This window comes from Alternaria viburni (genome assembly GCF_023758015.1).
Source record: "Alternaria viburni strain BMP 2772 chromosome Unknown scaffold_1, whole genome shotgun sequence".
NCBI lineage: Eukaryota > Fungi > Ascomycota > Dothideomycetes > Pleosporales > Pleosporaceae > Alternaria > Alternaria viburni.
In genome coordinates, this window is record NW_026055770.1 from 375,043 (window position 1) to 395,965 (window position 20,923).

Below are 20,923 nucleotides of genomic sequence, written 5' to 3' on the forward strand. Positions count from 1 at the left end.
TCTCACAGACGCGGCCTGTTTGCTCCACTCGATTGTGCACTCACCGACTTGTTCTTGACATCGTATCGGTCGTTGTTCATAATCTTCTCCCATCCGGCAACAAACTCCTTGACAAACTTGTCCGCGTTGTCGGGTGAGGCGTATGTCTCGGCGACGGCGCGGAGCTCGGGATGCGCACCGAAGACAAGGTCGTGGCGAGTGGCGGTCCACTTCTTCTGGCCGGACTTGCGGTCAACGCCCTCGTACAGCTCCTTGCTTGCATCAGTTGCCTTCCACTCGGTGTTGTTGTCGAGGAGGTTGACGAAGAAGTCGTTGGTGAGTTGGCCAGGACGCTTGGTGAAGACACCGTGGGATGAGCCGTCCCAGTTGGCGTTCAGCGCGCGCATACCACCGGTGAGGACAACCATCTCAGGGGCAGTAAGGCGGAGAAGATGAGCCTTGTCGACGTCGAGTTGTTCGGTGCGGACACGCTCGGTACCCTTGCCAAAGTTACGGAAACCGTCAGTGACGGGCTCAAGGTGCTCGAAAGACTGAACGTCAGTCTGCTCCTGCGAAGCGTCGGTGCGGCCGGGGGTAAAGGGAACGGATACACCGGCAGCCTTCTCGACGGCAGCGGTACCAGCCAAGACGATCAAGTCAGCCAGAGAAACCTTCTTGCTACCACCGTTGAACTTGGATTGGATGCCTTCAAGGGCCTTGAGAACCTCGGCAAGCTCCTTAGGGTTGTTGACCTCCCAATCCTTCTGGGGAGCAAGGCGGATACGGGCACCGTTGGCACCTCCACGCTTGTCGCTGCCACGGAAAGAAGCTGCTGAAGCCCAAGCAGTGCGGATGAGCTTAGCAGGCTCAATGCCAGCGTCAAGGATTTGCTTCTTCAGCGTTGAGATTTCGGACTCGCCGATGATCTCGCCCTCTGGCTGGGGAACGGGGTCCTCCCAGATGAGCACCTCTTTAGGAATCTCCGGGCCCAACCACCTGGAGCGGGGACCCATGTCACGGTGGAGGAGCTTGAACCAGGCGCGAACAAAGGCGTCGTGTAGCTCCTCGGGATGGTCCAGCCAGCGACGCGTGATCTTCTCGTAGGCAGGGTCCATGCGCATGGACAAATCGGTAGTCAACATCCTCGGCTTGTGCTTCTTGCCTTGGTCGTAGGCGTCGGGAATGATCTTGTCCTCGGTCTTAGCGACCCACTGGTTCGCGCCAGCAGGGCTCTTCTCCAGCTCCCACTCGTACTTGTAGAGGTACTCGAGGTACTTGTTGCTCCACTTGGTGGGTGTGCCGGTCCAGGTAACCTCCAGACCACTCGTGATGGTGTCGGGACCGTTACCGCGGCCGTGCTTATTCATCCATCCAAATCCTTGTGTCGAAAGATCCTCAGAGTTCGGGTCTGGGCCGGTGTTCTCGGTGGGAGCAGCACCGTGTGTCTTTCCGAAGGAGTGGCCTCCGATGATGAGGGCGGCGGTCTCCTCGTCGTTCATGGCCATGCGGCCGAAAGTCGTGCGGATGTCGTGAGCGGCGGCAACGGGGTCGGGAACACCCTCGGGACCTGAGCGCGTTAGGTTGGAAGGAGCAGAATGCCGGCTGTGTGTGCTTACCTTCTGGGTTCACGTAGATGAGACCCATGTGTGCGGCGGCCAAAGGCTTCTCGAGATCCCTCGATGTGTGGGTCTCGTCCTTGTCGACCTTGTGCTGGTCGCCGTCCATGATGCCCTGGCCCTTGACACCCTTGGCACCATCAGCGTAGCGGACGTCACTGCCGAGCCACTCGGTCTCGCCACCCCAGTAGACGGACTCGTCGGACTGGAACGTGTCGGCGCGGCCACCGGCGAAACCAAAGGTTGGGCAGCCCATGGACTCGAGCGCGACGTTGCCAGTCAGCAGCATCAAGTCGGCCCAGGAGATCCTGTTGCCGTACTTCTGCTTGATGGGCCAGAGCAGGCGGCGGGCCTTGTCGAGGGAGACGTTGTCGGGCCATGCGTTGAGGGGAGCAAAGCGCTGCTGTCCCTCACCGCCGCCACCACGGCCGTCGGTGACGCGGTAGGTACCAGCCGAGTGCCATGCCATACGGATGCTACGGGCATGTTAGAGGAAGTAGCTAGGGCCAATTGGGGGGTGCACGTACAAAAGACCGCCATAGTGGCCAAAGTCGGCGGGCCACCAGTCCTGCGAGTCGGTCATGAGGGCATTGAGGTCCTTCTTGAGCGCATCGTAGTCGAGCTTCTTGAACTCGTCGGCGTAGTTGAAGTCGGCGCCGAGAGGGTTCTGTCTGGGGTCGTGCTGGCGGAGGATGTTGGTCCTGAGCTCGTTGGGCCACCAGTCTGCGTTCCGGGTGCCGGCGCCAGCGACGTTGGGCGTCTTCTTGACGGGACACTCGCTTTGGGACATGATGGAGTGTGGTGGAGTGTGTGGTGGAAGAGACTGTTTGAGGGAAACAAACTGCGCTCGCCGCTGCTGGGTTGCTCTGGGTGTATAAGTAGCGGGGCATTCATAAGCACGACCAATCTGGCCAGCACCTTCCTGGCTTGCCCCCCGCATCTGTTAGCTCCATCCTGCCTAGCATCACGAGAAGCTCCGCCCCACTATCGTGACTTCACCCAAGCACGCAGCCGCACTTCTCGGTGCTGCTCGTCGCACCACGTCTCATTGGTGCTCCTCGGCGCGCTCCATCAGACGCTCTCGTCAAAGGCCAGCATCTCTGTCGCCGCCACGCGCAATGCCATGACGACCTCGATCGGCATGTGGGCCCTCTAGACCCCGCTTTCGGAACCGCTACCATGACGGTAATACTCGCCTTGTTATTCGTGGACGCGAAGTCACGACGAGAAGAAGCTATGGCGGAAATCGGCGGCTTGGTGCGCTGGACGAGGCCAGACACCGACCTTGAGTAAGCCGTCGAGCAGCAACCGCATCACCGACGAGGCCATCTGATGCCACGCCATACTAGATCGCGTAATTCATGGAATCTGCTAGACGCGCCAACTCGTCTGATCGACCGGGTATGCTATCATCCATGGGCCTGACAGCAAATAGAACTATGTGGAATTCTAATCTGCTAACGACCTTCGATCCCGAAACATCGTCTAGCAGCACATGGTTTGATGCGTCCATCTCTTGCCACTTGAGAACGTCGGATTTGCAACTCCTCGTATCATTGGCGTGGAAAAGGCTGCATCGTGACAATACATATTGACTTGCGTGTCAAACAACTCAGTTGTTGCAAGCTTGCCCGAAGTCGAGTCTGAAGTCGATGTACATGGGTCTCACGCCACCTTAACTTGCCTGACAACCCCACGTACATCACCCCGCACCACACGCGCCTCATGTATGGGGAAGGCCAAGCGCCTACACGTACACGGCTCCGACAACCGCCCACTTCGCTCCTTCAACGCGGAAACCCCCGCCTTCCCTCATGTGAGAGACGATTCGAGCCTACTGAGTCGCGTTGATGATGATCCATATTTTACTGGGCATAGGTTCAAGACCGAGGTTGTCTAGCTAGCATTCCATTGGCTTGTGCGGAATCGCAAGGTGAATCGCTACTCCGTCATTGGAGAAGCTTGCGGCGCGGACAGTCTGTGCGATTTCATGAAATGAGGGGTAGGATGATGTTGAGGGGTTCATGTACAGACCATTCTCTAGTCGTTGGGCTGTCACCGTCTTGATCTGTTCACCTTCATACTAATCGACTTTGTTCCAACCTCCTCAACTACCAATCTCTCAACATGACAGAAGAAAAAGTCCAAACCTTTGACATACCGAAAACATGCAAAGCTGGCGTCGTGGTCAACGAGGGTCCAGATTTCCACGTTGAGGTGCAGGATGTTCCAGTCCCAGAATGTGGTATGTGTCGAGCACTGTTCAGGGAATCGACGGGTGTTGACAACGCTCCCAGGGCCCACGGACGTACTCATCAAGCTCAATGCGACCGGTATCTGCCACAGCGATCTTCACTTCATGCTCAACGACTGGGCTCTCCCCAAGATGTCAGATTTAGGAGTCCGGTGCGCGGGCCACGAAGGCAGCGGTGTCATCGTCAAAGTCGGAGACCAGGTCAAGAACTTGAAGCCGGGAATGCGAGCTGGATATAAGGTGAGCAGGCCGTATATCATGTCCCCATGCATCGAGGAGGAAGCGATGCGAAGGGAGAGCCTTTCCAGAAGAACATACGCTGACGTTTCCAGCCAATCCAAGACACTTGCGGCACATGCGAGCTTTGTCGCAACGGCAACGAATGCTACTGTGCAAAGGCAGTCTTGACTGGACTGATGATCGACGGCTCATACAAGCAGTACATCGTTTCGCCCGAACGTTACACAACCCTCGTCCCAGATGGTGTAAACGACTACATAGCTGGACCTATCATGTGCTCTGCTTCGACAATCTACACATCAATCAAGGAGTCACAGTTGCGGCCCGGAGATTGGGCCGTGTTCCCTGGTGCAGGCGGCGGCGTCGGTCTACAAGGTGTACAGCTCGCGAAAGCCATGGGTCTGCGCGCCATAGCCATTGATACTGGCGATGATAAGCAAAAGCTCTGTATGGAAACTGGAGGCGCAGAGCACTTTATCGATTTCAAGAAGACCGACAACGTAGGCGAGGAAGTGGTCAGGTTGTGTGACGGCATCGGTGCCCATGGCGTCTTCGTCACCGCCGTGCAGACCTACCCGTCCTCGATATCCTATCTGGGCAACCGTGTAGGCGGAAAGGTCATGTGCATTGGGTTGCCGCCGGCTGGTACTCAGCACATCGACGTGGACCCGAACCAGATGTGCTTCAGGAAACAGAGTGTACAGGGTACGCTCGTGAGCAGCATGGCCGACGTCGACAAGACGCTCGATTTTGCGAAGCGAGGACTGTTGAAGCCCATCTACACTGTGTATCCGCTGAGCAAGTTCAACGAAGCGGTGCAGAAGCTGAAGCGGGGAGAGATTGCTGGCCGGGCAGTTGTCGATTTCAACCAGGAGTAGAGGGAATGCAAAGCTCACCTGTAAATGAAATGATACACGTAAAGTTGTTGCATTTCTACGACGACATGATGTGGAGAACGTGGCCGGGTGGTGATGCCTGGGCTCGTTTGGCATGTGATTGAATGGCCTTGGCATGTGTGCGATCAAGCGCCAGCCACGCCTCACCAAATACCGCAATGGGACGACATCCCTCCACTGCACGTAATGGTTGCTTGAGCAATGCGCCCCAGCCTACACAAGAGCATATGTCGAGGGCATGTCCAGCTCGTCGTCAAATCCGTCGTCCCATGGACAGGCTGAAGCATCGTCGAGGCGCACATTCAACGGGAAGCAGCCGGTCGTGGAGGACGACGACAGCGATGAAGAGGCGCTGCTGGCGGACGATCCACTAGAACGCGACCTACCTGAGCAGTATGCGCACACAGCGCCCTTGGTATACCTCCATACTAACGCGCATCTCCAGGCTGTCTTTCAAGCGCAGGCCCAAGCCGTCTGCATCCTCCTTCGGCTTCTCGCGATACCTCGCCTCACCCCTCGGATCAGCTAGCAACCGCGCTTCGCCCCAGCCACCATCGCACCGCCCGAACGGCTCCACCGAGCTTATACTCAACTATCTCGACACGCCTGGCAACGCAGGCGAACACCTCCAAGACACCAAAGATGCAAACGGCCTGGACTGGTATGTCGAAGGGCCCGGGCGACGAGTCGGCTACGACGACCTTACAGCAATCGACTGGATCTTCGAATACGCCAAAGAACGACAGAGGCTGCGCTATCTCTACACCGGCGCCAGCGGCGTACTTGGCCACCTCAAGCAGTTGGCAGACGCAAGCCAGGTCTGGATCATCCTGGTCGCTGCTGGTATACTGAGCGGCGGCATCGCAGCCTTCATCGATGTGGCTAGTGACTGGCTTGCGGACCTCAAGACGGGATACTGCCACAATGTTGATGGAGACGGTCGCTTCTACCTGAACAAGAGCTTCTGTTGTTGGGGGATCGAGGAAGAGCAGGCCTGTCATGACTGGAACTCATGGGGCGCTGCTATGGGTATTGGGAGTGTGGGAGGGCGGTATGTTGTCGAGTACGTCTTCTTCGTGCTCTTCTCCGTGCTCTTTGCAGCATGCGCCAGTCTTCTGGTGCGCGAGTTCTCGCCGTACGCGAAGCATAGTGGCATACCCGAGATCAAGACGGTCCTGGGCGGCTTCGTTATCCGACACTTTCTGGGCGGATGGACACTGGTCACAAAAACGGTTGGCTTGTGCCTCGCAGTCGCGTCAGGCTTGTGGCTAGGCAAGGAGGGTCCGCTGGTACACGTCGCATGCTGCTCTGCAAACCTTTTCATGAAACTCTTTGGTAATGTGAACGGCAATGAAGGTCAGCGTGGTTCCCCATTCTCTGGTCTCCAAGTACTGACAGGAGAATAGCACGGAAACGAGAAGTGTTCTCCGCAGCGGCTGCAGCGGGTATCTCGGTCGCTTTCGGTGCGCCCATTGGTGGCGTGTTATTCAGTCTTGAGCAACTCTCATATTACTTCCCGGATAAAACTATGTGGAGCAGCTTTGTCTGCGCCATGGTCGCTGCTGTCACCCTGCAGGCTTGCAATCCATTCCACACCGGAAAACTCGTGTTGTACCAAGTCACGTATCATAGCGGATGGCATGACTTCGAGTTGGTCCCTTTCGCATTCCTTGGAATCTTGGGCGGGCTCTTTGGGGGCTTCTTCATCAAGCTCAACATGGGCGTTGCTGAGTGGCGCAAGAACCGACAGTATCTCAAAGGTCCCGTGACAGAGGTTGTCATCGTATCTTTCGTCACAGCACTCATCAACTTCCCCATCAAATTCATGCGCGCTCAAGCGTCCGAACTCGTACACATCTTATTTGCCGAATGCGCCGACCTCGCCGAGGATACGCTGGGCCTATGTAAATCTGGCAAAGCAAACACAGGAGTCATTGCACTCTTACTCATCTCCTCAGGACTGGGCATAATACTTTCGGGCTTCACTTTCGGCCTGCAGATACCTGCTGGAATTATCCTCCCTTCTATGGCCATCGGAGGACTCTTTGGCCGTGCTGTGGGACTTTCTGTCGAAGTTGTTCAGGCGGCCTGGCCAACGCTTTTCGTTTTCAAATCGTGCGAACCAGACGTACCCTGTGTAACCCCAGGCACGTACGCTATCGTCGGTGCCGCATCCGCACTTGCCGGAACGACACGTATGACAGTTTCAATTGTAGTCATCATGTTCGAACTTACCGGAGCGCTCACCTATGTCCTGCCTATCATGATTGCGGTCATGATAAGTAAATGGATTGGCGACGCAATCTCCCCACGTGGTATCTATGAGTCCTGGATACACTTCAAAGGCTATCCTTTTCTTGACAACCGCGAAGATAACGGTTCCAGCATCCCAGATGTTGGCGCAGGTTATGTAATGACGCGCATCGAAGACTTGACTGCGATTACTGCGACTGGCCATACTATCGGATCGCTGCGCCAGCTTCTATCTCAACACAGATTTCGTGGCTTTCCTATCATAGACAATAGCCGCGATGCACTTCTCCTCGGTTACATATCCAGGACCGAATTGCAGTACGCACTCCAACTTGCCCTGACGCCTCCCCGTACCTTGGCCGCCGAAACAGAAGCATACTTTTCTCACCAACCGCTCTCTGATCCTGCAACATCACTGGACCTTCGGCCTTGGATGGATCAAACACCCATCACACTCAACGCTAGAGCCAGCTTTCAGCTTACAGTGTCCATGTTCCAAAAGCTTGGGCTACGCTATGTTTTGTTTACGGACCGAGGTATGCTGAAAGGCTTGCTTACCAAAAAAGACGTGTGGTACGTAATGAACGGTGTTGATGAAGAGCGCGAAGAAGGTGGTGCAGGGGTGGGGGGGAGAGGAGGTCTTAGGCAGGAGAGTGATGACGACGAAGAGAGTGAAGAAAGAGGGTTACTCGGTACGCCAGAAGAGGAACACGACGACTTCATTGGCGCGCACGATAGATAGCTGAGTGTAGAAGCTGTAGCACCATGTTCCACACGCGCACATGGACGGTGTAGTTCCTGTCAGAACAAAGTCTAAACTCTAATTGTGTGACGAGTTGCGGGTGATGCAACGGGACTCCAAAGCCCCGGCGAATGGCAAGGATGGCGTCCGATCGCTGTGGTGGCAAGTTAGCCGTTGATCGAGGGTGTGGGGATGGATGTGCGCTGGAACATCAGAAATAGCAATCCCGTCTTCTGTTCCTGCAGACCGCTACAGGGTCGCAATTTCGGCTTTCGCGACGTTTACAGATGGTCACGAGGTCTACATGCACCGACAGCGAAGGGCTACATGTCCACCGCTCCAATACGCGCCAAGATCCTACGCAGCCAATCGCACCTGCTTGTCATCTAGCGTTGTGTATCCAGCCAGTGATGGGCCTAGCGCGGTGGCTATACCGCGGCTTCCTTGCGCCTGCATCGACCCGCCCTTAACAGCCGGCCGCGCCCATTCTGACTTCAGAGCCTTTCACTCCTTCGGCCTTTGACGTGTCCCCTCGTTTGTCAGACGTCTTTGAGCTCCCCAACAAAAGCAACACAATCTGGAATCGAGCTTCAAAGATCTACGCCCGTCATGCAACCCTCATTAGCGTAACGCAGGAGCACGCAGCGGCTATGACTGAAACTTGGCATACGTCGCGGACAGGACATCGACGACGATTACCGCGTTGAACAGATCCCACGACTTCCCCGCCATTACGACACTGCCTATACTTTTTCTTTCACTTTCTTGCAGAGCCGTATACAGACTAGGGCGACGACATGGCGGCGACCGAAGTCGAGAGGAAGAGCAGGAAGAAGTCCTCGCACTCTTCGTCCAAGACTGCGAAGCCGCGCTCCTCTTCTAGGAAACCACGCGTTTCGGCTTCAGTGGCAGACATGTACTTGCAAGATTACGCGCCTCCGGTCCAGGCGACCTCTCCTCAGCGTGCAGCAGCAACGAGGCCTCCCCCGACCCTCTATGGCTATGCCGCGAGTCCGCCTCAGCACTCCAGTTATCGCCAGATGCCTGGGTCCTTTCCAGAAGACAGTTACCGATATGGCTCTCCGCCACCGCAGCCTGTTCAGCCATACGCTAGTCAATCAACGATCCGCTTTGCTTCTCCGCCACCCCAAGAACCCCGCGGTCAAGGCCCTTTCGAACAACAATGGAATAGTCTCGACCGAATGGCCGCCAAATCCTACCTGAATCTTCGCGATACGGCTGGAAAGAGTGTCACGAAACTGACGACCAACTGCATTGAGCGGCCCACCGCAGCTGTCGCTACAAAGAGCATGCAAACGTTGTGTCGCGGAGCTGCGCTATACGATATGATTAGTTCGAAGTTCGACGCAGTCATCACCAGCATTGATGACGATCACTTCAGCGGCAAAGAACAAGACCTCATGATGGAGTTCAGCGAGCAGCAGCAAGAAGAGGCTCAGAGAACGAGCCCTCCTCTTGGTGAACCAAGACGCCGACGCCAACACGAAGTGCAATCCCACTCTAGTAGCGATAAAGGGTCGAATCATTTCTCCAAAGTGTGGCTATACTCCAACTCCCGATTACCACCACATCTGCCGCCTTTCAAGGTATATCTACCAACGTATCCTCTACTTTGCTTGGCCGCAACCTACTCGGAGAAGGCGTACACGCCGCCAGGCACGAAGAAGAATCCCGAAATGGAGACTTTCATTCCTGCTGATTGGCGTAGCGGCACAAAAGCCATGGTACTCAAGTCCATCCCTGTGGAAGAACTGAATACTATCGTCTTCGCTATTCGCGGAAGCCAGACCTTTATGGACTGGGCTGTCAACTACAACTCGGCACCCCACAGCCCGGAGAAGTTTCTTGACGACCCGTCAAACCTGTGCCACGCTGGCTTTCTCTACGTGGCCAAGAAGATGATCAAGCCCGTGGCAGAACGGTTGAAGGTCTTGCTCCAAGAAAACCCCGCGCGTTCAAACTGCAGTCTACTCATCACCGGACACTCCGCGGGCGGAGCAGTCGCGGCACTGCTTTACGGACACATGATGAGCACAAAGATCAATTCTGAGCTTAATTACCTGACCAGCTTCTTCAAGCGCGTGCACTGTGTCACGTTCGGTGCGCCACCAGTCAGTCTGCATCCTTTGAAGAAGCCTGATGACAAGCGACATCGTAAAAGTCTCTTCTATGCCTTCATCAACGAAGGCGACCCGATACCGCGAGCGGACAAGAGCGTGCTGAAAAGCTTGCTGAAGCTCTATGCCAGTCCAGCACCTGTCGCGGCTTCTAACCTTGCTTCGACCGTTGCATCGATGTCTAAACCCAGCCTTCTAGACCCTTCGCGGTCTTCCCCGCCGAAACCGAAATCGAAGTATGGTTTTGCCCCACGCCTTAGCAGGCCTTCCAAGTCTTCACTACAAACGAACACTACAAACTCGACTTCTTCTTCCTTGCCTGCATGGCCAATACCGCAGTGTACATTGTCACCTGCGGGGCGATTGGTAGTGTTGAGACAGCGAGTCGGAAGCAGAAGTGAGGAAGATATCGAGGCAGTAACGGTGGACGACGAGATGTTGAGGAAGGTTGTATACGGTGATTTGCTGAAACACCAGATGACCGTCTACAAAAAAAGGATTGATAGCGTGGCTGTTAGGGCTGTCACCGCGAATGGGTGCTGAGTGGCCGGAATGGCTGTACACGAAATTGATGACCGCACACAGAAATGAATGAGCGATGAACCTATATACCCAGTTTCTTGATCTGCTGTCCTTATACTGCCTGTTTTCACGTCTTCCAAGCACATGCGCCCCAGATTTGGGGTCATGCTATTGTGAATTTCCCAGGCCCAAGAGAGAAGATGTTTGGAGATAAGCAGACGGGTTCATTTGCATGATGATTGGTACAGTCTTTATACACCAAAACTTTGGTTCACACAAGTCTCATCTGCAGGGTTGCATGACGACCACTGGACTGTACACGACGATTAAGACGGACGCTAGAGTGCATGTTGATGATTCGAAATACACCAGCCCGTTCGTGTCTCGATGGCCTCTGCACTACATACAGAGGGCAATTCGGTATTTGAAAACTTTCTTTAGGCTCATTGAGAGATCTCCGCCTACGGCTCGGCATTATAGACTAGCCGAACGCCAAACATACATACATAAGATACCTTGCTTCTTCATTATGTGTGTCAATGTGTGTAGTTCAGCGCTCAAGTATCTAACATGGTGTCATATATACATACTTCGTGAAGCAAAGATCTAAACGTTCTAGCGACGTGCATACACTAGGTTGCGGAGGAGAATGCGTGGGCAACATAATCTACCACCATGATTTAACGGAGCAAGCCCAGACTAGGTACTAGCAAGCCAGATATCCCTTGCACGATCTCCCTTTGACGATTGCAATCAATGTAAAGTCGCCATTCCGGGGCGGGATGACGGAAGGGAGCACTTTGTAGTTTAGTAATCTCCACCCCACGATATATATCCGCCAGCTCCCCAATGTATCAATCAATGGTATTCTACCAATGTCAAGTTCTCTACAAGCCCAATTTCTGACGTCCACAAGTCCTCGTATACCCACATGCGGCCGGTGGGCAACAACTCATGCGCATGGCGAGGATCAGTTGACGAGGTCAGGCGTGCTGATGAACTACACATGCTCACCCGCCAAATCAGCCTTCACCTTCTACCTCACCCAGGCAGCGCATCCGTGCATGTTCGTCCATGGCTGATCACATCCTTCTTCCCGCTCTCTAATCACGACTGTGCCCTCGACAAAATATCAGCGGTACGACTCAGCAATGCAGGCAGCCATGTTGTCGCATACTGGTAGCACCTGCGGGACGCCGTCGGCGAGAAATTGCGCCGATTGCGGATTATCTTCCGCTGAAACTCGTCCGCGTCGCAAACAACTGGAGACACATTGCGTCTGCCCAAGTCAAGAGAACACAGTATCACGCTAGACAACATACAGGAAGACGTCGACAAAAGTATAAAACATAGGCGGACGGCGCTTCTACGGAATATCTTCCACGCATCTCGCAACTGAAGACGACACAACAACACGACTTCCCTCGGCTCGACTACTACATCAACGATCAGAATGGCGATTATCCAGATTCCCAGCGAGTACGGGTACGTTCAAATGCAACGGCAGAAACCTCAATGCATTCCCTTCCACGACCCCTCACCAAAGCCCACCCACAAACTAATCCACACACGCACAGCTACGTCCTCGCCGCCTGCGTCTCCACCTTCTTCGTCGGCGCCTGGCACGGCGGCCGCGTCGGCGGCTTCCGCAAAGCAGCCAAGATCCCCTACCCCTACGAATACGCCTCGTACGAACAAGTGCAAACCGCGTCGCCGCAATCCAAAGCCGCAATGCTGGCCTTCAACTCGGCGCAGCGCGCGCACCAGAACTTCAACGAGAACCACGTCACCGCCCTCGGCGCCATGCTCATCAGCGGACTGAGATATCCTGTTGCGGCGGCGGTATTGGGCGCAGTGTGGAGTGTGAATCGCGTGGTTTACGCGGTGGGTTACACCAGGAGTGGCGAGGATGGTGGCAAGGGGAGGTACTATGGCGCGCTGTGGATGATTGCGCACTATGCCATGGTGCTTATGAGCGGTAAGGCGGCTTACGATCTTGTCATGGCTTGAGTGGGCTGGGTATGTGGGTACACGCAGGTTGCACGGAAGAAGAGGCGGAACGCTGGATTGGATATGTACTGGAATGTACTTGAGGATGTTGGAAAACATGTCTTGGTACTTCACGGTCAGGCGCTACCTGCACCTCGTCAGATTTTGACTTGGTGTGATATGCGATGAGAATGATCCGCTTAATACGAAGATGGCATATGTCCCGTTCCTATCTCTACGGCTTCGAACTCTCTTGTGTTATGGAAATCTCCGACGTTCCGTATCAATCCACTGCTTCAGGGTCTAGCAGAACACGAGCTAAGCCTGACTTGGTTTCGTATCTACAATGTAAACTTTTATACGTGTAGTTCACACACCATGCCGTACTGCAGCAATCGATATACCTCAAAGCTCCTATTTTAGAGGTCGTCTTTACACCTCCGTCTTTCCAGTGAGCCCTGACTTCTCCAATGCGATTATAGTACCATGTATATCCTGGACCTGGTTAGCCGCTTTGATAGTTGCATGTCAACTGACGGGAAAAACTCACTGGGAACGCGGCAAGTAGACAGAGAATGTTGCCACAAAGAAAGATGCAGACAGACACAGCAACCTGAACAAGAATCAGTCTGGCGTGCTTCCACAGCTCATCCGCCGGCACACGGGAGTGTAGGACGATCACGGCAATGGGCGCTGCAAGCACCTTCTGCATCGTCCGTCGGCAAGTGTCTTGGAGGGTCAGGAAGCCGTTGCTGTGGTTGCTGTTCTGAGATGGGCGGGTCGGCAGTTCTGCGTGCAATTGAAGACCTCGGATCAAGCAAAACAGACCAAGGGCAACCGTAACGTTCAGGACATTGTGATGGCGTGTTGCAGCCGGGCACTCGAGCCCCCTCTGCGCCAAACGGTCGCATTGCTTGCGAAGACGGCGGTCGGTGGCGAAAGTAGATGCTATGAGGCGCGCAATCTGGACAACGAGGAGAGTGAGAACTGCCTGTACGCCGAGAAAGAGGATAGCATGCAGGACTGCCTTGGCATACACAATCGAGCGGGGACCACGGTTGGTGCGTGCCAACAAGGATACTGGTCCTGAATTCGGCGGTGAGATCCCGACGGTGTCGTCGACGAGAACGTAGCTATGCGTTTGATGGGTGCGACGGGATAGCCAGATGCGGGCGATCTCAAAAGTGATGGAGAAGATGGCGACGAGGAGCAGAGTAACGAGTGCGATGTTGGCTGTCGTCGAGAGATTCATGGCTAGGTAGAGAGGGAGATCTGGGGTTCAGAGTCAGTGGGTGTTGTGCCTGTCGTTTTGAATAACGTACTTCCCCGCCATAGCTCTTGCCATACGGACTGCATGGGTGGATCTTGCCTCGACATGCTGGTTGCGGGTAGAGTTTGATCCGAGGAACAGGAGAGATTGATGGGTGGAAGGGCATAAGGCGAACAATCGATTGCTATGACGTGGCAGGGTGGAGGTGAGAGCGCCTCCTCCGTCGCGCCTTCCTCACGTTGGGCACGACCATGAACTGTGAATCATTCGGTTGAATCATATTTGTTTGCTGCTCTTTCACTCTAATTGACTCACTCCCGCTCGTACATGCAGAACTCAAATTCGACACCCTGCTCCTCAATCCCACCCTCTTGGATCTCCTCTCCAGTGAATGCCTGCACTTCCTCTCTGCTCGCGTTCCTCCAAATTGTCGTCTCTCCCAGATTGACAGGGAAAAATGTGTCGCACTCGAATTCTTTCTTTATCTTTGTGAGGAGAACTCGTTTTGTCTGCGGAAGTTGAAGCGCCGTTTCGTATATAGTTGCTCCGCCAATAACAAAAACCTTATCCAGCTCTATCGCTGAGCCTTGGAGTCTGCTATCATCCTGCTTCTCGAGCTGTGCTATCGCATCCAACACACTGGAGCAGACCATTGGTCCTTCGACCTCCGTATTCTTGTCTAATTTACTCTTGAACTCTTCTGGCTTCGACGTAACGACGATGTTTAGGCGATCTTTCAGAGGCCGAAACTTGGGGGGTATGCTCTCCCACGTCTTGCGACCCATGAGCACAGCGTTTACTTTCTTGATGCTCGCCGTGGACGCTGAAGGCGATGTACGCTTCGTGACTCGCGCAAAGAATCCCATCTCTTTTTTCAGCTGCGGCCATGGCAAGGCTCCACCGTTTCCAATTCCGAGACTCGGTGTGGCTGCAAGAATGAGAGTCAGAGTTGGTGGTTTAGGTGGCATTTCGGAGACGTTGATGTTGTGCGTAGCTGAGTTTTCCATCGATGTCGTATTGTTCGGCTTGGTAGAAGAGCGTTGGTCCGGCATCGCACGACGTGTCTGGGTATTGGAAAAGCTTCGGGCACTGAGAGCTTGATCGTGAAGCCGAAATGCAAGCTGTATGAAGGTTAGACGTGGGATGTTGCATTAGTTGCACGCGGGCTTGCGAGCGGCGCTAGCGGAAACAACAGAACGTGATCCAGCCGCAGAGGTACGGACGTTTGCATGTGTCACGCCATGCTATTTTATGCTTGTGACACGTTTGCGCAATGTTGAGAAAATCCCATCTCTTCACGTTCAGCACGGATGATTGATGACTTGCATACGAGTTGACATTCCCGCACGAAAACGAGTTATAATACACAGGCCGGATACCTTCGATCATGCACAAGAAAATCCAACACCTGAACGCACGCTGACAATACGACACGCTGCGCTGCATCATTCCATCGTGGCCGTTCCAAACCCCCACGCCGGAATGGTCAAGACATTGAACGCCTAATAATTACACCTTCGCAATGCCGCTACCAGATCGGAACCATTTGCATGAAGAAGCAAAACCTCGTACAACCCCTTTCATGCAACGTCGTTCTTGTTTATCGAGTTTCCAATGGGTATCTTTTGGGTTATTTTAAGGCTTGCTGTAGAGCAAAAATCCAGACTTCCTCCACATACTCGAATACTGGTTACTCTATCGCGGAGGAGGCATGCCATACTATCCGCTTTCGCCACCTTCACCACTGCTCTTGAGTGGTATCGATAACGATATCTTCTTTGGCGTGCCACCATCTTTGCCAGAGTTGACATTAGGCGACTTCCGACGCAAACTCCGCAAACTTCCAGAACTGGCGTTACTAGATGTGGAAGCGCGTCGCTTTGGCCCAGCAGAGGTGGATATGCTTGCGAGGAGTTCGTCCTCTTCGTCCTCCTCTCTACGGCGCTTCTCCGATATCCGTTCTGGTGGCGATCCTGCGGAGGTCGAGTTGGGGGATGTACTTCCTTCTGGCAACTGGGTTGTCGACATTTTGTGAGCGGAGGCGGGCATATCGGTGGCGAGGTCGTCCATATCGGCATCGTCGGCATCATCATCTGGATAGTTGACGAGGGGTCGCACTGGCGATGCGCCATTCATGGCCAACTTTCCGGCCCCAGACAAATGATCATCCTCATCGTCTGATGTGTTGAAATATGCCTCCTCATCTGGGTCTGCATCTTTCAGGCCTTGGCCCCACTTGCCACCATTGACAGCCGCGGCATGTCGTGCAGGTGTGTCGCTATCCACACTCGTAAAGGAATTGTCCATTTCTTGGGTCGTTACCGGCTCATGGTTCTGATCATACTTGAGTATCAGGTTTTGGAACGTATCCACGTACGTAATCTCCTGTAATCTTTCTCTATATGTCTCGACAAGATGCTGAACAATCATCTTGATGTTCTCGCGCCTGATGAATTCAAACAACTCCAAGCACGCCGAGTTGAGGAGATTATCGCGCGGCATGGTCTCGTATAGTATCTTCAAGATCGGTTCAAACAGCTCGTGCTGGATGATCTGGCGGTTGTGCGTCTCATCGTGAAAGCCGAGAACAGTGCGGAAGTACTTGAGAGCGGCTAGAACCCGTTAGTGGAAGCCATCATATCGATGTAGGGGGACTCACTGAGCTTCAGATGCTTCTCTGGGCAACCCATGAGCTGGGCAACCCGCACTGCCAGACCTTCTGATAGAATGAAGTATTTGCTACGGAAGGAATGTTGACGGATGAAGAAGCACAGAACCTCGACTAAATGGGCGTAAAGCGATACTTCTTGCATGGATAAGTCATCCACTGCAGCATGTTAGTTTGAATCACAAGGGGACGAACAATCACACTTACTCGACTCTCGGCCCTCAAGATCCTTGAGAGGCTGGAACAACTTCCTCGCAGACTCGTCATAGAAGTTCTGTATGAAGGAGTCTGTTTGGGGTATAGATGGCAGTTGCCCCCTCATTTTGGCCAGGAAGTCGCTGTTCGTCCGCCCGAGGGCTTCTATGGAAGCTGAGTTGGCATTGGGGTCAAGGAGGATCTTGATCGCATCAGCCATCTGCGCTTTGACCCCAAGGTCTACCTCAATGAGAAGTAACTCGATCAAGGTATCGGTGAGCGGTTTTGACTTTTCCTGAATGGCCTTGAAGATGTAACTTCGCACCATCAAGGCATCATGGTCGATCAGAGACACCAGTATGTCGGTTCCCGCTACGCGAACTGAAGCGTCCTGGTGCTTGAGCGCAAATTGTATCACTTCCAGCAAGCCACTGCTGATGAAGTTCTGATATAGCTGTGCCCTAACGTTGGCTTGCAAGCTCTTCGCAATTGCGCAGCATTGCTGGATGAACAAGACGGCGTCCTTCTTCCTCGACAAGTTCTGCTCTTTGGGGGAGAAAATGCTGAAAAGCTCTTTCAAGAATGGGCCGTTCGCTTGGAGATGCTGGACGATGTCGACCTGGTGAAAGAAGATGAGGGAGTTCAGAACGCTGAAAGTAGGATCGTCGAGGATGCGCGCAAGAACCACGTCTTTGAGGTATTGGAGTCGGTACGTGTAATGTATTTTCCGTTTGATGTTTTCGTCTTCTATCCGTACGACTTCCTTGAACTTGGATTCATCAGCGAGATATTGTCGATGGTTGGCTTTGTGTAGAGGAAAATCCGGGTCGTCTGCGCAATGTCAGCAAGCCATGTGAGAGGTCGCGGGGGCCGAAACTCACATTCCAGAGCCCCAACGACACCCAGAACCACCGGGTCTGTTACGACGTATTCAATGATGGCGGTGTCGTTGAGCAAGATAAGCATCTTTACGATGCTGCACAGTCGGTGGAGGTCTGACACGCTTTCGAGGTCTTCGGCCATGTCCACCAAGGGGATGAGTTTTGGTATGTAATCTTGGGCGAGTATGAACTTGGCCAAGGCTTCGCGGCCGCCGGGCGTCGAATTTGCAGCGCGCATGTGGTTCTCGATTTCGTGGAGGTTGCCGAGGTCGGGACTGGGAAGTAGGATGGGACTGATGTGATCGATGTCGTCTGAAAGACCATCGTCTGTGTCAGCATTAGCTTGCTGGAAGCTGGGGACGGTTCATGTCACGTACCCTGAGCGAGGGCTTGCAGCCGCGATTGAACTTCATTGACAAAGTCCCTGTTCTGCGTCAGCATACGACGTGGACTCGGAAAGGCACACGCGGCTCACCATATGCTAGCACAGCCCTCGGGCTCCTGGAAGCTGAGGGCCATGTCGGTGCCATTTTGCTCGGTCCATACAATGAGCGTGTCTGCACATGTTTAGCTGCTGCGATGCCATGGGCGCGGACAGGCGCATACCCTGCTGTTTCTGGTAGCCGTCGTCTTTGGAGATGCGCGTCTCGAGGAGTTGTCGCGACTGGTCGTCCTCGGAGAGGACCACGATCCTCGCTTCCTCCTGCTGCGGTCGCACAAGTTAGCCTGGAACGCCTGTTGGGCCAGATACCGCGACAAGTGCGCCAACTGTGAGGGTGGCTCGCGGGTCATGTGGGGGAACGTACGCTGGCGACGACGCCCTTGCAGAAGCCGGTGCCTCTGTCGAACCAGTCGTTGTTCTTGAGTTCGTAGACCTTGACGCGCTTTCGTTCGCTCGCAGGCGGCGGAGCGACGTTTGCCATAACCGGCGGCGGCGTGTCGACACTCTCCGGCTAGGGCGTGTACCCTCCGGAGGCAGGCGGGCGGTCGCGATCGTTTGCGCAGTGTGCAGCGGACAATTGGCGGTGGATGGGGCGGAGGTCGGGGGTGGGCGATTGGGGCGGCTGCGTGTTGTGCTGGCGGATGACGATTAGGAGGCGCGGCGGCGCTTGCGGGCTATCGCAGAGCTCGGGAACGCGACAAGAAGGGCGTGGATGGGGCAGGCCCGGCGCGCGCAGCAGTCGATGGTACAACGCGATGGCGCGGTGACGGGGCAGGGTGATGGAGATCAGCCTCGGAACACTTTGTCGCGTCGTGGGTCGCAAAACGAAGGCGGGAGAGCGCACAGGGCCTTGGCCACTAGCTGCTTGGAGCGCAATGCCAGTGCGTGCCTGGGCAGGTAACCACCACGCGGAACCCTGGCGAGCGCGGCGATGTGTGGGCGCGGTCTGCGAGGTGTGTGTTGCGGGGTAGTAATCCGGTATGCAGTCGCCCGACCCGTTGCCAGCCTTGGTGTGAAGGAGTGCAGCTTTCGCCTCGTATGACGGCGCCCGCTGAGATGCGCGCTTGCCCACGCCGGCTTCACTGACGCAATCAGCTTGGCACCCACAGCTCCACCAGACGCCGCACCACCATGGCAACCTACGCCCATGGCCCTTCACACGCACCTGCCCGGCTGGCTCTGTGCCCTCGTCTCCAGGGCTACCTGCCTGAATACGTAGGCAGACAGGCAGGCAGGCAGCTCTGGGGCTACCCATTCGTCACGTGCCGTTGGCGCTGCACTGGGTGGATAAGCGAGGGGATGACTATAGAGGAAGGCACCATGGTCAGACAACCTTCGCTGTCTCCCACTGCGACCGGGCTGTCCATTGCCATTTGGCCTGCGATGCCACGAGGCGGGGGCTCTTCGCCGCGCACGCCACCACCTCACAAGCAAGGCTCGTACGATCCACTCCCGGTAGATGCACAGCGCGTCTACCTGGACTTATCTGGGCTGGCATCCGAGAGTCTCGACTTGCTGTACATACGTCCTTCCATAGCGAAAGTGGTGCACGAGCTGCAGAGCTGACAGCCACAAGTATGCATGCTGCGGGACGCGCTTCTCCATAGCTGGCCGCCCGCCCACCTTCAAACGTCCCACGACGCCCATCGCAATGCCACAGTGCGTCGTGGGAGCCCCATGGCACTGCGCGAGCCGTCACCGTTGCGAACAGCTCGATGAACCATTGCCTAGGCAGACGCCTCGTCATATATCCTACGAGCCTCGACACTACTAACTATAGACACGGCACACGTAGATGCATCGGCAATGGTCTAGCCATAGTCTTCCAGGGTTTGGGGATGATAGCGCGGGAGGCCAATCACCAATGGCACACGTTGCGCCATGTTCCGCGACCATTGCCGCATTCGTTAGTCCGTGGCATACTGAGAGGCCAGGCTCAAGTGCTCCTATACGAAGCTGAGCTGTGTCGGCGGTCGCTAAAGCAACTTGGGATTGTTTATCAACGCCTGCTAGCCTTTTCGAGTTTCACCAGCTGCGCCTCACAGAGGGATCTGCATCTGAAGCGCTAGAAGCAACGGCGCATTGACAGAAACCCAGTTCCCACGCTACGCAAGTGCCTCTCCCGCCCCGACTGTTGGGAAATCATAATTATCCATTATAGATTACGCTACCCCAGAAGCCAAACACCTTCCGCAAACCCCTTCGACTTGGATCCTAACACGTTTGCACCCCGTTCATCACCAACTACCAATAATGTCCACGTCCATGAAACACAGGAGCATACCAGCAGCATTCAACCAAAAAGACCTCATTGCTACGATAAAGCCTCCGAGACCCACGTCCGCGCCCTTTACCAATTTTTCCAAGCCTTTGGCACACGAGGATGCGCCTGCTGCGAACCCCAAATTGGTCGCCGCTGAAGAATTGCAGGCTCGGATCAAAGCCGCAAGAAGGAGTAGAACCGCCTCTCAACCGCTGCCCGAAGCAGTACGACGGAAACTCGACCACTCGTCCGACCTCATACACCCAGCCTTGCGCGCCAGGAGCGGCGTAACACCGAACCCTACTCGTACCGTCAACCACAGACCCAAGAGCCGTGAGGGCCTTTCCATAGACGCGGTGATTCGGCGACTGTCCATGGAAATTGATGAGCAAAACCGTGTTAGAGGAAGCGGTCCACCCGTGTCAGGCCAGCCTTTGCATCTTTCGGACAACATACCGCCAGTACCCACTCTACCAGCATTTCCACCTGCTGCGACTTATCGTCCACGACCGCGCCAGACTGCGAGCAGTAGGTCTTCCATGACCAAACGACGGAGTCCTTTATCCAATGTTTCT

The 20,923-nt window shown here is 54.8% G+C and overlaps 8 protein-coding genes across 8 annotated transcripts; 4 read left to right on the top strand and 4 right to left on the bottom strand.

Annotated features, from left to right (window-relative positions):
• Window positions 1-2: 2 nt before the first annotated feature.
• On the bottom strand, window positions 3-2,385 carry J4E79_000136 (uncharacterized protein; the record flags this gene model as incomplete). The annotated part of the gene is made up of 3 exons (XM_049349054.1): window positions 3-1,546; window positions 1,596-2,071; window positions 2,123-2,385. 3 exons carry the CDS (start codon window positions 2,383-2,385, stop codon window positions 3-5), a joined length of 2,283 nt encoding a protein of 760 aa, XP_049215841.1.
• Window positions 2,386-3,722: 1,337 nt separating this feature from the next.
• J4E79_000137 (uncharacterized protein) lies at window positions 3,723-4,967 on the top strand (the record flags this gene model as incomplete). Its single annotated transcript, XM_049349055.1, has 3 exons — window positions 3,723-3,840; window positions 3,893-4,089; window positions 4,182-4,967. The coding sequence occupies 3 exons, from the start codon at window positions 3,723-3,725 to the stop codon at window positions 4,965-4,967; spliced, it is 1,101 nt and encodes a 366-aa protein (XP_049215842.1).
• A 256-nt stretch (window positions 4,968-5,223) lies between these two features.
• On the top strand, window positions 5,224-7,980 carry J4E79_000138 (uncharacterized protein; the record flags this gene model as incomplete). Its single annotated transcript, XM_049349056.1, has 3 exons — window positions 5,224-5,378; window positions 5,431-6,341; window positions 6,392-7,980. The coding sequence occupies 3 exons, from the start codon at window positions 5,224-5,226 to the stop codon at window positions 7,978-7,980; spliced, it is 2,655 nt and encodes an 884-aa protein (XP_049215843.1).
• A 797-nt stretch (window positions 7,981-8,777) lies between these two features.
• Window positions 8,778-10,519, top strand: J4E79_000139 (uncharacterized protein; the record flags this gene model as incomplete). Its single annotated transcript, XM_049349057.1, has 3 exons — window positions 8,778-10,297; window positions 10,318-10,354; window positions 10,382-10,519. The coding sequence occupies 3 exons, from the start codon at window positions 8,778-8,780 to the stop codon at window positions 10,517-10,519; spliced, it is 1,695 nt and encodes a 564-aa protein (XP_049215844.1).
• Window positions 10,520-12,093: 1,574 nt separating this feature from the next.
• J4E79_000140 (uncharacterized protein) lies at window positions 12,094-12,650 on the top strand (the record flags this gene model as incomplete). Its single annotated transcript, XM_049349058.1, has 2 exons — window positions 12,094-12,125; window positions 12,218-12,650. The coding sequence occupies 2 exons, from the start codon at window positions 12,094-12,096 to the stop codon at window positions 12,648-12,650; spliced, it is 465 nt and encodes a 154-aa protein (XP_049215845.1).
• Window positions 12,651-13,061: 411 nt separating this feature from the next.
• Window positions 13,062-14,006, bottom strand: J4E79_000141 (uncharacterized protein; the record flags this gene model as incomplete). The annotated part of the gene is made up of 3 exons (XM_049349059.1): window positions 13,062-13,124; window positions 13,180-13,901; window positions 13,952-14,006. 3 exons carry the CDS (start codon window positions 14,004-14,006, stop codon window positions 13,062-13,064), a joined length of 840 nt encoding a protein of 279 aa, XP_049215846.1.
• A 204-nt stretch (window positions 14,007-14,210) lies between these two features.
• On the bottom strand, window positions 14,211-14,951 carry J4E79_000142 (uncharacterized protein; the record flags this gene model as incomplete). Its single annotated transcript, XM_049349060.1, has 1 exon — window positions 14,211-14,951. One exon carries the CDS (start codon window positions 14,949-14,951, stop codon window positions 14,211-14,213), a length of 741 nt encoding a protein of 246 aa, XP_049215847.1.
• Window positions 14,952-15,618: 667 nt separating this feature from the next.
• Window positions 15,619-18,566, bottom strand: J4E79_000143 (uncharacterized protein; the record flags this gene model as incomplete). Its single annotated transcript, XM_049349061.1, has 8 exons — window positions 15,619-16,511; window positions 16,559-16,726; window positions 16,775-17,593; window positions 17,644-17,970; window positions 18,021-18,067; window positions 18,119-18,200; window positions 18,250-18,349; window positions 18,450-18,566. The coding sequence occupies 8 exons, from the start codon at window positions 18,564-18,566 to the stop codon at window positions 15,619-15,621; spliced, it is 2,553 nt and encodes an 850-aa protein (XP_049215848.1).
• Window positions 18,567-20,923: the final 2,357 nt, after the last annotated feature.